This window comes from Prunus mume, linkage group LG2 (genome assembly GCF_029339155.1).
Source record: "Prunus mume cultivar Tortuosa linkage group LG2, ASM2933915v1, whole genome shotgun sequence".
NCBI classification, from domain to species: Eukaryota; Viridiplantae; Streptophyta; class Magnoliopsida; order Rosales; family Rosaceae; genus Prunus; species Prunus mume.
In genome coordinates this window covers 34,719,681-34,734,491 of record NC_142699.1, presented here as the reverse complement: position 1 = coordinate 34,734,491, position 14,811 = coordinate 34,719,681, and the positions used below count along the sequence as shown (strand labels likewise).

Here is a 14,811-nt window from a genome sequence, read left to right as displayed (position 1 = left end):
GTTGAATATATTACATAAGGCCTCCTACCAAAAAGAAAAGAAAAGAAAAAGGTTGTCAATTATGCTTCCTGTGCCGCTGGAATTTCCAATTCCGGTGGATTTATCTTTGTAAGTGTTTTGTGCTAAGGAAGATTTCTCCTCATGAAGTTTCTTGTTTATTTGTTTCCCTTTTAAAATTCCCATGAAGTTCCATATTTATAAAACAAAATTATGTGAATAATTGATATATAGTACATACATATATGGATAGGGTGATCGAATCAATTTTGACATGCAAATCAGTAATCATGAGACAACTGTCGTGGATTGGCGTTCCTGCAGCTCAGAAATTGTTGAGAAAAGCAATTTATGCAGTTGTAATTGGCTCTAACGATATAATGTTTAGGGGGATATTATCACCCGGGGCTATGTCAAATGAAGCTTTTTTGGACTTTAATTTCAAGACTCAAATTAGCACTTGAGGTCAAACTCAGTTAACTACAGTACAAACATATTATTTGTGCAGCTAGCACATCCGTCTTCCTTTGTTACATGACGAGTTTTGTATCGGTATGTTTTGTTATTCACATATTATCGATAATAATATTAAGGTTTTATTAATATCATATCAACAGTTCGTCCTTTAATAAAGAGTAAACGTCTTGTTCATAAAACATATATGTATATATGTATCGGAAGAAACACATTAATATCTGTTTGGGCCTAATTTGACACACACACAGCCCACTTCTCAAAGGCCCATGAAACTAAAACCGGGCTTCAAATTATCGGATTGAGAGAGAGAAAAAGCCTAGCCCACGTCTTTTTCAAAGGTGATAGGAATAAAAAAATACCAAAGGGATGGCAGTTATGTTTTAGACAGATCAAATAGAAAATTTGGATTGGGCCCAACCTATTACCATCTCTCAAAAAGGCCCGGCAGCAATTTCTCAAAAAATCCACGTGAAACCTTTCTTCTCAGACTTTGAAAAATCAACAAAATCAACTATCACATAGTTGATTGGGAATTTAAAAGAAAGGGTCAGTGGCTGGCAAACTAGGAATGGACATCTCTGAAAATACTGAAGATCAAATCCTCTCTCACACACATATATATATATATATATATATTCTTCTTTTTTCTCTATTCCAGAGAATGTGATTCTCCCAAGAGATAAGCAAACTTCAATCTCAGAAAGAAATAAGCAGGAAAGTAGGGAGTTGTTTAAACTGAAGAAATCAAACTAACCATCACAGTTGAAATCTCACAAGGGGCAGTTAAATTGGGAAAAGGGACTAGGTTTTCTTTTAAAGAAAAAACAGAGAGTGATCTTAAGAACTGATATTGATGAAAGCCTACCTGACTGAATTAAAATCCCTTCCTCTCTCCTGAAATACTTTGTAGATCCTTTTGAAAAGACTTGCCGCCCATTATTTTAAGAAAAAAACTCCACTCCTAAGCATTTCTTGTAAATATAAGAAGGAGTGAACATGGCAAAGTAAAAAAACAACAAAAAATTCATCAACCAAACAAACAACAAGAAATAAACCAAAAGCTCACTCGAACTCCAAGAGAAACTAGCTTTAGGTCAAAATTCCCAAAGTTCAGGCTTAGAAAATAAATCATCTAAAACGAAGATCTCTTCTCTCGTTACAAATTTGGTTCAGTAAAAGCCAAAACAAGCAGAGTTTGAGTTTTTCCCAAAACCTCAACAAAATCTTACAGCAGTCCCGACACTAAGTCCTCAAGAACGCGCCTTCAGATTGAAGAAGTAGCATTCTGCTAACTCAAAAGCCTCACAAAGCTTGAAGTAGATTAAAGCTCTGCCAAAATTGAACTTGGTATCGATTTACAGCTGAAGCTTAGTAGTTGAAGTTGTTGACACTCATCCGGCCGAGACATATCCAGTCCGGATCAGAGCCTTCTATCTAGGCAGAAATGGAGCTCCAATTGTCTTTTAATCCTTCTAGCATTGATATGTATGTTTATAGTCTTGTAAAGGGCAGTTCTGCATAAAACAGTCCAATTTCTATCAACTATTCTGGCAAGAACAACCATTTTTATACTGAGATAAATTATGAAAGTCCTCACCAGTCTGAGGCAAGAAAAGAACTTACTTATGAGATATTCCTCACCCAAATTCACAATCGTTTGTTTTAGGGAGCAAGTTATCTATTCTAGAAGAAGTCTACTAGAATTTTCATTGCCAGGAGTGGCACGCTCAAACACTAAAGAAAGCTGACTTGTTGACCAGTCAATGGTTTCCAAGGCAGTGGGGAACTTTGTCATTCCAACTCAGGAGTAAACACCTAAACGGGTGAACAATTTGGCACGCCCGGTGGGACTTCTTAGTATACATGCTCTGATAGAATTATTTTCAAGTTTATGAATATTGGAAGCTCTAGCTAGAACCCGCGCCACGCCATGGAAATAAATCAGGTAGCTCTCGGGAAGGTCCGAGTCAAAAGAAAGTGACACCGGATAATCAGCCCATGGCAAGATCGAAGGCGATCCAGACCGACTCTAGGATGATGAACCAAATACAGAATCAGGTGCTCGGCAGGATGTCACAACACAAAGAAGCCAGGATACTCTCAATAACATGACGGCCATGATGCAATGGCAGTCAATAGGCAGTTCAGAAAGGATCGTGAGGCGCCATTGCCGTAATTCCAAATCCGGATGTTGTAGTCCGGCTAGACCTCCCTATGGTCCTCCACTAGGATTAGCATGGTCATACCAGGAGAACCCTCTCATTGCACAAATAGCTTGGATGCGGGCATGGAAGAGATCCAGACTGGACAAAGGAGAAGCCATTCCCGTCCAAGAACGTGAGACCCCAATCACGCCAAGAGGCCCTGCACGATTCAGATCTAGCGAACCGCCGAACCTCAACCTATTCCACAACCTGTGGCCCCACATAATCAACATTTGGCACTTCGCCGAAGCCACCGGCAATTTTGCCATATAGGCCTATAAGGATGGATCCCAATACATTCCCTCCACTGCAAGAGGCGAAGAGGCGGGGAAACAACCTTTGCTAACAATAACAGGGACATGTCAGGCAAACGGAGGAACCATCCGGACTTAAAGAAGAGGAAGAACACATGGAGGAAGTTCGCCGGTGCCATATAGGGCGGAACCGTGATTGATCCCATCCGAGCAGGACCAAACTGCACCTGTCAATGCTTTGAACGACGTAGGGCATTACAAAGAATGATCGAGAAATGATGGAACCGAAGCCGAGAAGGGAGAAAGGCCCACGATAGGAGGCCATATCCAGCTTATATCGATCAAATACCTCTATCCCCGGACTTCAAATGCCAAACTTCACCTTGTTCAATGGGGAGAACCCCATGCTTCGTTGGTTGAGCATATAGGCAGGTTTTCTGTCCAATGCATAGCCATAGAAAATAACCCCTGTTAAAACCGAGGCTTTTTGGCAATTTTCTCTTTGGACAAGCTTTCACCGTACATTAGTCGCCACCAATTCAGACTTGGGAGCAAATGGAAAGTGTTTTCCATGACTATTATTACTGGATTCACGAAGTCACCATCAATGATCTTGCCGCCTTAAGCAGAGTGAAGATGAACTCGCTCAAGATTTCATTACCAGGTTCAGAAAGCTCAAAATTAAGTGTTAGATCTTTATGGAATAAAGACACTTCATCCAAATGGCTCAGGCTGCCCTCAAGATCTCTCTGAGAAAAAGATTTGATGGGATACTGTTTGGAGATCTGGCAGAACTGGCAGATAAAGCATCCAAGTACAAGGAACCGCTTAGGGAAGAATAACAGAGGAGAAACTCTTCCAAAGGCACGTATTACAAGTCCCTTCTTCTTCAATACACCTAGTTCAGATAGAATCAGAAGAAGAAGTAGAGGGCTCGAAGGAGGGAGAAATTGTAGTAGCAGAGATGGCAAAGTTGAAACATCCCATCAGCTGCAAGGCACTTACAAAACCACCAAAGGATCAGAAGCCGCCATCATTCACAAGAGGGTTTGTTCCGAACAAACCAACATAGAACAAGGTTTATTCCTTTGATCTGACCAAGGTGGATGCTTTATTTGATGAAATGTTACTACAAAAAGCAATAGAGACACCCCACAGGATGCCCAAGCCAGAAGAACTCAAGGGCAAGCAATATTGCAGGTGGCACAACTCTTGGAATCATTCTACCAATAACTGTGTTGTTTTCAGAGATGTTATACAAGAAGGAATAATAGCATGAAGGCTAAAGCTGGCGGAGAAACCTCCATCAGTCACAACAGATCATTTTCCCCGCCACAAGTCAACATGGTCAACCTAAATTGGCTGAGCAGAAGAGAGCAGATCGACGACACAAGCTAGCTCTATCAGAGGCAGAATAGTCACAAGGGAAACTATTGAAATGCCAAAAGCAACTATCTCACTGGGGTAGTGCTATGCAGCAAGTACAAGTGTGGAAAGAGCTAGAAGTGGTCTGGACAGGCAGAGTTAGCCCATTCCGAGTGTTTTTACAGATTGGAACCTCATCCCGAGATAGAGCCAAGCGGAAAGACTATCCAGGCCTGTAGAGAGAATGACATAGCAGCCCAAGAAGGAAATACCAATCAAGATGCCCGGAATAAAAACTCTTGGCAACTATCATAGAAGAGATGGTATTCTGTGGGGAAAAGTGGCAGACCAACTTTGGAGATAACTGAACTCAGAGGAGGGTTCAAAGACAATACTACACATTCCTCAAGAGCAAGAGTATATGCACATGTGTACTTCCGAAACCAGTTATGTCAGAAAAGGAAGGAACCAAAAGTGCCTCCTCGTAGAACAAACAACCTGCCAGGCATAAAAGCTGGTAAAAATAGAATCTCCAGATATACCTCCTATCCATCATGCCCCATCCTCAATCAATCAACTCGAGCCTTCACAAGTACAAGGTGAATCTAAACCTATCCCAGTAAAAGAACAAGAAGATTGGACTGAAGAGTATGAAGAGGAGCAGCTGGATTATGAACCATCTGCAGACGATCAAAATGGACTCCTCGAAACAGGAGAACAAGAAGACTAGACAGAAGAGTACGGGGAAGAGCAGATGGAATATGATGGAGAATTAGATGAAGAAACTGAGGCTTTTGGTGCATAATTGGAAAACTTGTTGCAGGGAGATCTAGGCATTTAACATGGTGTTCATCCTGCCAGAGAAGTTCAGAGCCGCAGAAGGAGAAGAAAACACTGGAAGGAGATGTTTTCTCCCAGAAAGCTTTGAGTGCAGGTTGGCGAAGTAGAGGAGACACTGAACAAAGCAGGCAATCCCAAGACTGGTGGAACTGCCAACAAACCGGTTGTAGAACAACTTTGCTTCTCCAAACCAACCAAAGAGATGGCCAATCACCTCAGACCCTTGTTTATAACAGCAAACTTTTGGGGTATTCCTATTCCCAAGGTCATGGTAAATGGAGGTGTAGCCATTAATCTTTTGCCTCAAAAGATACTGAGCAAGATGGGCAGAACAAAGAAGGATTTGATTCCAACACGCTTAACCGTCACCAATTTCGCTGGGGGCATCACCAAAACCCATGGAATCTTATATGTGGATGTTATAGTTGGAAGTAAAGAGCTGAAGATTGCATTCTTTGTGGTAGACACCACTTCTACCACTTATAATGCACTGCTTGGCAGGGAACTGGATTCACCGTAGTCTATGTATTCCTTCACTCTCCATCAGCAGTTAGCTCTGTGGAATAAAGAGGGTTACATGGAGATAGTAGAGGCCGATACACGGCTATTTCTACCTTCTGCCATGTGTTTTGAGGCAAGGTATTACCATGATGACCTTGGTCCTTTCACTTTCCTTAGAGTTAACCAGAATGGCCACCCCCATGGTGTCACGGCGAAGAGGCTCATTGAAGATGGTCTAGCCAGTTCCCTAGAGGACTGGAATAGACCTTTTGTTCTAAACCTCCAGAACTCTTATGTTTAGTCCCAATCAACAGGAAAAGGATCGAGCTGCAACAATATGATCCATTACAAAAAGATTGTTGATATATTAGGAGGAAAGAAAGCTCTTCATGCAGAATCCAGCCATCAATATGGCAGAATTCACCTATGAAAGCACGGAAGATCAAGAGGAAGAGAGTTTGCAAGAGGAAGTATTAGATTTTGCACCAGCAGACTGGATGATTCTCTGCCAGAAGTGGAAGATCCTTTGCAAGAAACAAACTTAGGGACAGAAGAGAATCCAAGACCTACTTTCATTAGCGCACTGTTGAAAGAACCACTTAAGAGTGAACTAATTGCACTTTTGCGGGAGTTCAGAGATTGTTTTGCTTGGCATTATCATGAAATGCCAGGGTTAGACAGGGAATTGGTAGAACACAAGCTGCCAATTAAAGATGGCTACCTTCCAGTTAAACAGGCCAGAAGAAGAATGTCTATGGACACAGAATTGAAGGTCAAAGAAGAAATAGAAAGGTTGCTTAAGGCTGGATTCATCAGCCCAACCATCTATGTTGATTGGCTAGCCAATATTTTACCGGTTCTCAAAAGAAAAACAAGGGCAGTTAGAATGTGTGGATTACAGAAATTTGAATGAAGCATCTCCCAAAGATGAATACCCTATGCCAATGGCAGACATGCTAGTAGATGGAAGCTACTTATAACTAGATGCTATCTTTTATGGATGGCAATGCAGGTTACAATCAGATTATGGTGGCAGAAGAAGACATCCACAAGATAGATTTCATGTGCCCAAGACATATAGGTGCTTTTGAATATACTGTAATGCCTTTTGGTTTAAGAAATGCAGGAGCTACTTATCAAAGAGCAATGAATTCTGTTTTCCATGATATGATAGGGCATTCTTTGGAAGTGTATATGGATGATGTGGTGATTAAATTCCCAGAGGAGGGAAATCATACATCAAATCTGAGAAAGACATTCCTAAGAATGAGGCAACATAAACTGAAAATGAACCCCAAGAAATGTGTTTTTAAAGTTCAAGCAGGAAACTTCTTAGGATTTTTGGTCCACCAGAGAGGCATAGAGATTGACAAGAACAAAGAAAAATCCATCATAGAAGCTCTACCATCTCAGAACAAGAAAGAACTGCAGAATCTCCTAGGAAAAATTAATTTTCTAAGGAGATTCATATCCAATTCTGCAGGAAAGATCAGCCTTTCTCTTCTCTGTTAAGATTGAAGTAGGAACAGACGTTCAAGTAGGAAGAACAGCACCAACAGGCTTTGAGGAAATCAAGCATTACCTCTCAAATCCACCGTTATGTCTCCGCCAAAGAGAGGCAGACCACTCAAGCTCTATGTGTCTGCATTAGAAGTGTCCATTGAGAGTCTGCTAGTCCAAATAACAAGGAAGGGAAGGAACAGGCAGTCTACTATCTAAGCGAACCCTGACAGAAGTAGAAAGAAAATATTATGCAATTGAAAGACTTTGCCTAGCCTTGTACTTCACTGCTGTGAAGCTCAGACACTACATACTGCCATATATCATCTACATAATTGGCAAGACAAATCTAATCAAATTCATGCTAACAAGACCAATGCTGAGAGGCAGAATTGGAAAATGGACTCTGGCCTTGACAGAATTTGCCTTCAGATATGTTCCTCAGACAATTTGTCAAAGGACAAGTTGTGGCAGATTTCCTAACAGATCATACAGGAGAAGAAGATTGAAAACATAGGCTCTTTGGACATAGCAAATGTGGATCTGTTGACTAGAGTTCACACTTGCCTTAACAATCATATCTATTCAGTTCATCTCACACCTTGGAAGCTGTATTTTGATGGGTCAAAAACTGATGTAGCTTAAGGTGGATTGTATTGGAGGAACCGTTGGGAATCAGACATTGCTTTTCTTTCCAATTAGATTTTCAATGCACCAACAACAAGGATGAATATGAAGTTCTAATTATAGGCCTAGAAATGCTGGTGGAGTTAGGGATCCAATATGTGGAAATCTTGGAAGATTCCATGCTTGTCTTGAAGCAGATTGCTGGAGAATACAAGTGTCTAAGTCCTTTCCTAGCTGTCTATTTAGTGGCAGCTAGGAATCTTCTGACAGAGTTTAGAGAAGCTACTTGGGAACATATCCCAAGGAAGGAAAACTTTGCAGCCAATGAACTGGCTCAAGTAGCAACAGGTATACAAATGCCGAAGATTGCGTACTGAGAGGATTATCAAGGTGGGAAAGAAAAGCCGCCATCGTTCGACCAGAGGATGGAGATAGATGTCAATTCTGCCATAATCACTGAAGATGATTAGAGAAATACTATCATAACCTACTTGCAGTATCCAACCTTACCTTCTGAAAAAGAGTTAGAATCATGGCTTTGAACTACCTTATGTGGAATGGAAATTTGGTCCGAAAAAGCAAGGATGAGGTGCTATTAAGGTGCCTTGGGAAGAAAGAATACATGAAAGTCATAGGAGAGACTCATGAAAGGATCTGTGGAGCTCACCAAAGAGGAAGAAAGATATGCTAGTTAATCAGAAGGTATGGCTACTTCTGGCCAATCATGATAAAAGATTGCATTGACTATTCCAAGAGGTGTGAGTCTTGTCAAAGGCACGGCCCAATCCAGCATGCTCCTTCAGTTCCCATGAATCCAATGGTAAAGCCATGGCCTTTTAGAAGATGGGCAATGGATCTCATTGGCAAGATTTATCCAGCCAGCAGCCAGCAACACTGTTTTATTATTGTTGCTACAGACTATTTTACCAAATGGGTGGAAACCAAGCCTGTTAAATCCACTACATCTCAAGAGATCATTACCTTCATAGAAGAGCAGATCATACAAAGGTTTGGCAGAAGCATTGGATAGCTGGAGAGATGCTAGATATGGCAGAAGCATTCAAATTCAAGCTGCTTCAATCCACAACTTATTATGCTCAAGCCAATGGACAGGCAGAATCAAGTAACAAGGTGATCATCAACATTATCAGAAAAATGCTTGAGAAAAATCCAAAACAATGGCATGAGAAGCTATCAGAAACTCTGTGGGCTTATAGAACTTCAAAAAGAGAGGCAACTGGCATGACCTCCTATGCATTAACCTATGGTCATGATGCAATTCTGCCTATGGAGATAGCTGTCCAGTCCCTAGAATTTCTCATCAACACAATCTGGTTGGAGAAGACTACTCTCAAGCCATGCTGTTAGAATTGGAAGGATTGGATACAAGTAGGATTGATACCCTCAACAAACTCTTAGCAGGAAAACAAGTTGTGTCAAGGGCCTACAACAAAAGAGTCAAGAACAAGAGTTTTGAAGAAGGATAGATAGTCTGGAAAGCAGTTCTGCCCCTTGGAACACATGTAGCTGGTTATGGAAAGTGGTCACCTACATGGGAAGGTCCTTTCATAATTAATCAGATCCTTGGGATGGGGACATACAGGTTGCAAGATCGAGATGGAGAAGTACATAATGCCCCAATCAATGGCAAGTGGTTGAAGAAGTTTTATCCAACTATGTGGGATTCACAGGCTGTACAGACAGATCCTGGGATAGAGAAGGAACAAGACTGAAACTATTTGTTTCAAATTCTGTTCAGAGTTATTTTTGCTCTAAGTTGTTTAAAGTTTGTTTACCTTTCACTTTTTACTTCTGTTTATTTCATCAAATGAAATTAAAAACCCAAAAATTGCAGCGAATAAATAAACTTTTATAAAAAAAATAATAAAGCCACTATCATGGAAAATTATTCAAACATAAAGCCGAAAATTAAAAAAATTTAAAACCCTAATTTCCTAAGGGTTTCTTGCAAGTTCACTTTCTTGATGGAGAGTTCCTTCAAGCAGACCCCCTGGTAGATTGAAGCCTCTGCAATTTCAAGGTGGCCGAAGCTACAACCATGCTCAACAAGGAAGGTAGCCTTGGTCTTGGAATTCATCCGACCAGAGCTCTGCACCTCTCTGCACTCCGCCAATTATTTTGGAGCTCTTCAATCTGCTTCTCAGCTTGTGCGGTGGCCTTAGCTTCCTTGTATCCTGCCACTATCCGGTCAGTTCGCATACGCTTTAAAAAATCAGCCAAGTTGGCTTCATGAGTGGCCTTGCGAACTCGAGTCTTGAAGGTGGGCTTGAGATCCTCATAACGATCATGGAGGTTGAGCACATCTCTTGCCAAGCCAAGACTTATCTCAAGAATGGGTTTGGGGGCCATGTTCTGTCTATGCAACATGTCCAGATCTTTCATCACCTGGTCAATGGCTTCCTTATCCTCATCCGGCTCCGGCTCGATGCGCAGATCTTCGATCTCTCCATGGCCTCCTCCATTGCCTTGGATTTTGCCTTGCCTAGAAGGGAGCGAGTTTTCCAATCATTGGGCATCCAGTCCATGGCTTCAAACTCTTCGATTCTAGATCAGCAAAGGAGGCCATGGTAGATGAACTGGAAGGGAATGAATAGGCATCTGCAAAGGAGCATAAGTTAGAACCAGAAAGTAAAAGAAAAAGGCTAAAAATATAAAAAGCACTTACAAAGAACAATTGGGGCTGGTCACCATCGCTGTGGCACCAACAGATCTAGGCACTCCTACCGGAAGGACTACAGCGATTAAAGAGGCGAACAAAGTGCAGGAAAATGTGGAGAATGAAGAGAAAATTACCACAACGCAGGAATAGCAGCAATGTTTCCACTTCACTTCTAGGACCGCAATAGGTAATTCTACTTACACAAGCTCGATTGCGCTTGTTCCTCATTCTTTGGAACGGCAATAGAGTGCTTTGCCTCTGCATCTTCAAAGAGGGCCAACTCAATGGTTAGCTCGCCCTTGTGCTCTCTTGCCGCTGCGCCAAGGCAATGCTCTCTGCTATTACCTCAGAAATCTCCTCCTGCAGAAAGACAGAAGTTAGAATAGAGGAAATGAAAGACATAAATGACTAATATAAAGAACGAGACTTACCTCTTCTTCTGTTTCTTTTGTCTTTTCTTTAGATCTTTCTTCTACTTCTTCTAGCTCTTTCTCCCGTTCCACCGCTTCAAAAGCCTCCCTAAGTTCTTCATCTGTACCAGAAGTGGTTGTGGGAACCGCTGCAGGCTCTTCTGTAGCCACATACTCCACTTCAGTCCTCTTTCTAAGTCTTTTTGACTTAGTAGGAGGAGGATGGGGACTTTCAGCTGGACAGAACAAAGAAATGAAGGTTAAATGGGAGAACAACTTTTGACATTCTTTGTAAGATACGTTTTGATGATATTCATACGACAAGTCTTTATAATTTCAATTATGGCAAATTAGTATTACAATTTATATATGTACACTATTTTTGCAACAATGTAGAGATATGTACTTAAATTAACTTCACTACTTTCTCATTTTGTTATGACAGAACAGGAATTGGGTTTCGCACATTTTACTCCTCCTTACTTGGCACCAACTACTGTTGGAGACGCACTTCTGCAGGGTGTCAATTATGCTTCCGCTGGCTCTGGAATTTTCAATTCTACTGGATATATGTTTGTAAGTTTTCCCCCAAACCTACAAGTTTTTGGACTTAAGGAAGTTAGCAGTCTTAATTCAGAACTAAACGAGTTGTATTATGCGTTCAAATTAGCTTCCTGATGCTGAGGAAGCTAATTTTAACTTTAATACATACCATACCACAGTGTGCAATTTACTTTTATTAATTGTAAGTCAGAATATTATGTACGTATATAATAGGGTGACCGAATCAATTTTGACACGCAAATGAGTTACCATGGAAGAACCGTGCTTGCTATCATGTCGAGGATTGGCATTCCTGCAGCTCAGAAATTGTTGAGAAGAGCCATTTATGGGGTTGCAATTGGCTCTAACGATATAATGTTCAAGGAGTCTGCACCCGTGGCCATGTCCAAAGAAGCTTATTTGGATCTCTTGATTTCAAGACTCAAATCAGCACTCACGGTAAGTAAAATCAGTGTTTTCAAAGGCATGCCTAAGCGCGCGTCGGAGCCCGCGTCGGAGCAAGGCGGAGGGAAATCGCCTTAGGCGTACGGTTGTTTAGCTTGTTGCCCGCTTAGCGTGGTGAGGCGTGGCAAGGCGTGCAAGGCAAGGCGTGGAAGGCGCAATGAAGCGCCGCTGTCTGCAAGCCAGAGCGCTAGGAAGAAGACGACCTGGCTTGAAATTTTTTTGTTAGGGTTTGTTTTAGTGAAACGACGTCGTTTCATGTAGTCAACTGTTTTTTTTTTAAACTGAGGTGACTAAACGTACGTTTTGGTTTTTATTTTTTAAACAAACAGCATGCCTTAAAAGGCCCCCACTGAAACAAACGATATTTCCTTTTTTTTTTCTTCTAAATAAATACATTAATGGATCTATCAATATATTCTTAATGCGATAATCTCCATCAATTTTAATTCTTTCCATAAGTTCAAGCGTCTCTCTCCTTCAGTATGCAATTCTCTTTGTACAAGATTCATTTAAATATATATATATGCTTTTTTTTTTCCAAACAACACAATAACCAACTAAAAATAACACTCAAGTCCACACATAAATACCGAAAATTATAGTATTTTATGTTTCATAATGAGGAGTGGGATGCATGAATTGAGTTTTTTTTTGATGTTGAATAAGTATTTTATGTTTTGAGATTGATTATTATGCTTGAATGACATTTAGTACTTATATTCTTTATAGAATATTCTGGCTCAATAAGAATTAGCAGTACAATTAATCTGTATTATTATTTATAATTTTTTTATTAAAATAAATTAATATTCGAAAGGCTTACGCCTCGTATAGCGGACTAAAAACGCATTGCCTCTATGCCTCGCCTTTTAAAACATTGAGTAAAATTCCTTAATAGAGACTATTGACTCATGTAAACTAATCACATTAATCTTTAGTAGTAGTTTTGTACAGATTAATTTGACGATTTTTTTTTGTTCCTTCTTTGCAGACACTCTACAACTTGAATGCTAGAAAGATCATCGTCACCAACGCTGGAGCTTGTGGGTGTATTCCATTTGAGAAAGATATACATCCAGTTCCAAAGGGAAGTTGTGTTCGTCTGATAAATCGTATGGCTCGTACATATAAGTTATAACGACAAGTTGAAGGGCATGCTTGCCGAGCTTAACAAAGATCTTCAAGGGGCAAAGTTTGTTTACGTAGATATTTACCGAATAATACTAGATCTCACAAACAATTATGTGTCATATGGTGCGTATATATTCTATCTTTTGCGGCATTTATTTGTTTATTTATAATGTAATAACTATAACAATATTAACCTCTGCTGCTGCTGCTGCTGTTGTTGTTGTTGTTGCTGTGTTTCACTGTATGCAGGCTTTGAGAATGCAACTTCTGCATGCTGCTGGTCTGCCGTGGGCCGAGGGGGACTGGTGCCATGCAATCCTTTATCTAAAGTTTGTCCCGACAGATCCAAGTATATATTCTGGGATGTGTTTCACTTAACAGACGCTGCTAATGTTATTGCAGCAAGGCATATAATGGATGGTGGCTTAAATTATACATCACCTATGAATTTTAGGCAACTTGTTCAGTCTTGAGCTAGCATAGCAGTCCCTGAATAAACTGCAATGAGACGCCCATGTTTGTTTTTTTTCAAAAAATCAAGATGGTTCTGTGATGAAATAGACTTTGGAACCAAATCCAAGCTAGCTAGCTATTATGGGTTTTGAGGAATTTCACATTTCAATGTCATTATTTGAAGTTTATAAGTTTTTCACTAATAACCTCAAGAACATTCAAACCTCATCCTAAGTTCAAAACATACTCTTCATAAACATGGCATTAGAACATTATGGGAATTATAATAAGAATGTAAGTATCTTATGCTTCTGCAAGGGGCTTGTAGCTCAAGAGCATTTATCCATGCACCTGATATCCTAGTTTCGATTCCCCCCTCCCTCCATATTGCTTGTATGAAAAAGAAAAAGAAAATAATCTTATGCTCTCTACTCAATCAACCAGTGATATACTATCGGTTTCTGACTTCTAATTTTAAGTCAAATTTACATTTAGGGCATTTGGTTGGACTTTATTTTTATGTATTTATTTTCTGGTTGAACGGAGGGCTACCGCCCAAACAAAAACGAATTAAGCAACACCCAGTCTAGGTCTAGTACGACCATCTTTATCATCATAGAGGCTGCTCAAGTAACTGATGAAAACTCTGCTGACTATCCAGACTTGATTTAGGCTGAGTACCATTCGGTTCGATTGTTTCAAAGAAGAGTAATTTACTAGAAAGACTGGGACTTTGCAAATTGCAGGTAAAGGATTGCAAGAAAGAAAACAAGTTTAAAAAAAATTGAGATTATAAGGAAAAACATTTACTCCTCATTACTTAGTACAAATTTGTTGAGATTAAAAGGTGCAATCGATTGGTAGGTGTGGAGACGCCAAACTAGTTGAGAAATATGTATGCTGTCATGATCCGTTAGACAGAAGTTTAATGTGATTATCTTTTTTGTTTACAAACACCATACAGAACCTTAACATTTAATTTAATTTGGGAGACAATATATAGGTGGTCTTAAGGCAGTAAATTCCATACAGAACCTCGGGTCTTAGGGTCAGGCCACACAGCTAAGAAATCCAATTCCTACCTAAATACAACATAAAGAGAGTGTATTAAGCTCTTAAATGGATTCTCCGATCCCTCTTTTCTTTGGCACCTAAGAAACTTAGCTCAGAAATAATGGCGTTCCAATATCACTGCGGCCGGCCTAGACTGTATAATAGAGGAACAAATCCAACTGTGGCCTGTGGCCTGCCTAGAGAGAGTTAGGCACAAATTCAATGGTGAATTGAGAGGGAATTTCACAGACCAGTTAGACACAAGTTTTCCCATAGATATCAAAAGTTGTATATAAACAACCCCCTTATAA

The 14,811-nt window shown here is 40.2% G+C and overlaps 1 protein-coding gene across 1 annotated transcript; it reads left to right on the top strand.

The window, feature by feature from the left end:
* Positions 1-12,471: 12,471 nt before the first annotated feature.
* On the top strand, positions 12,472-13,498 carry LOC103323203 (GDSL-like lipase/acylhydrolase superfamily protein). Its single transcript, XM_089044549.1, is given in 4 exon segments — positions 12,472-12,495; positions 12,855-12,989; positions 12,991-13,117; positions 13,244-13,498. Coding segments are annotated over 4 exon segments (510 nt in total). The 3' UTR covers positions 13,468-13,498.
* Positions 13,499-14,811: the final 1,313 nt, after the last annotated feature.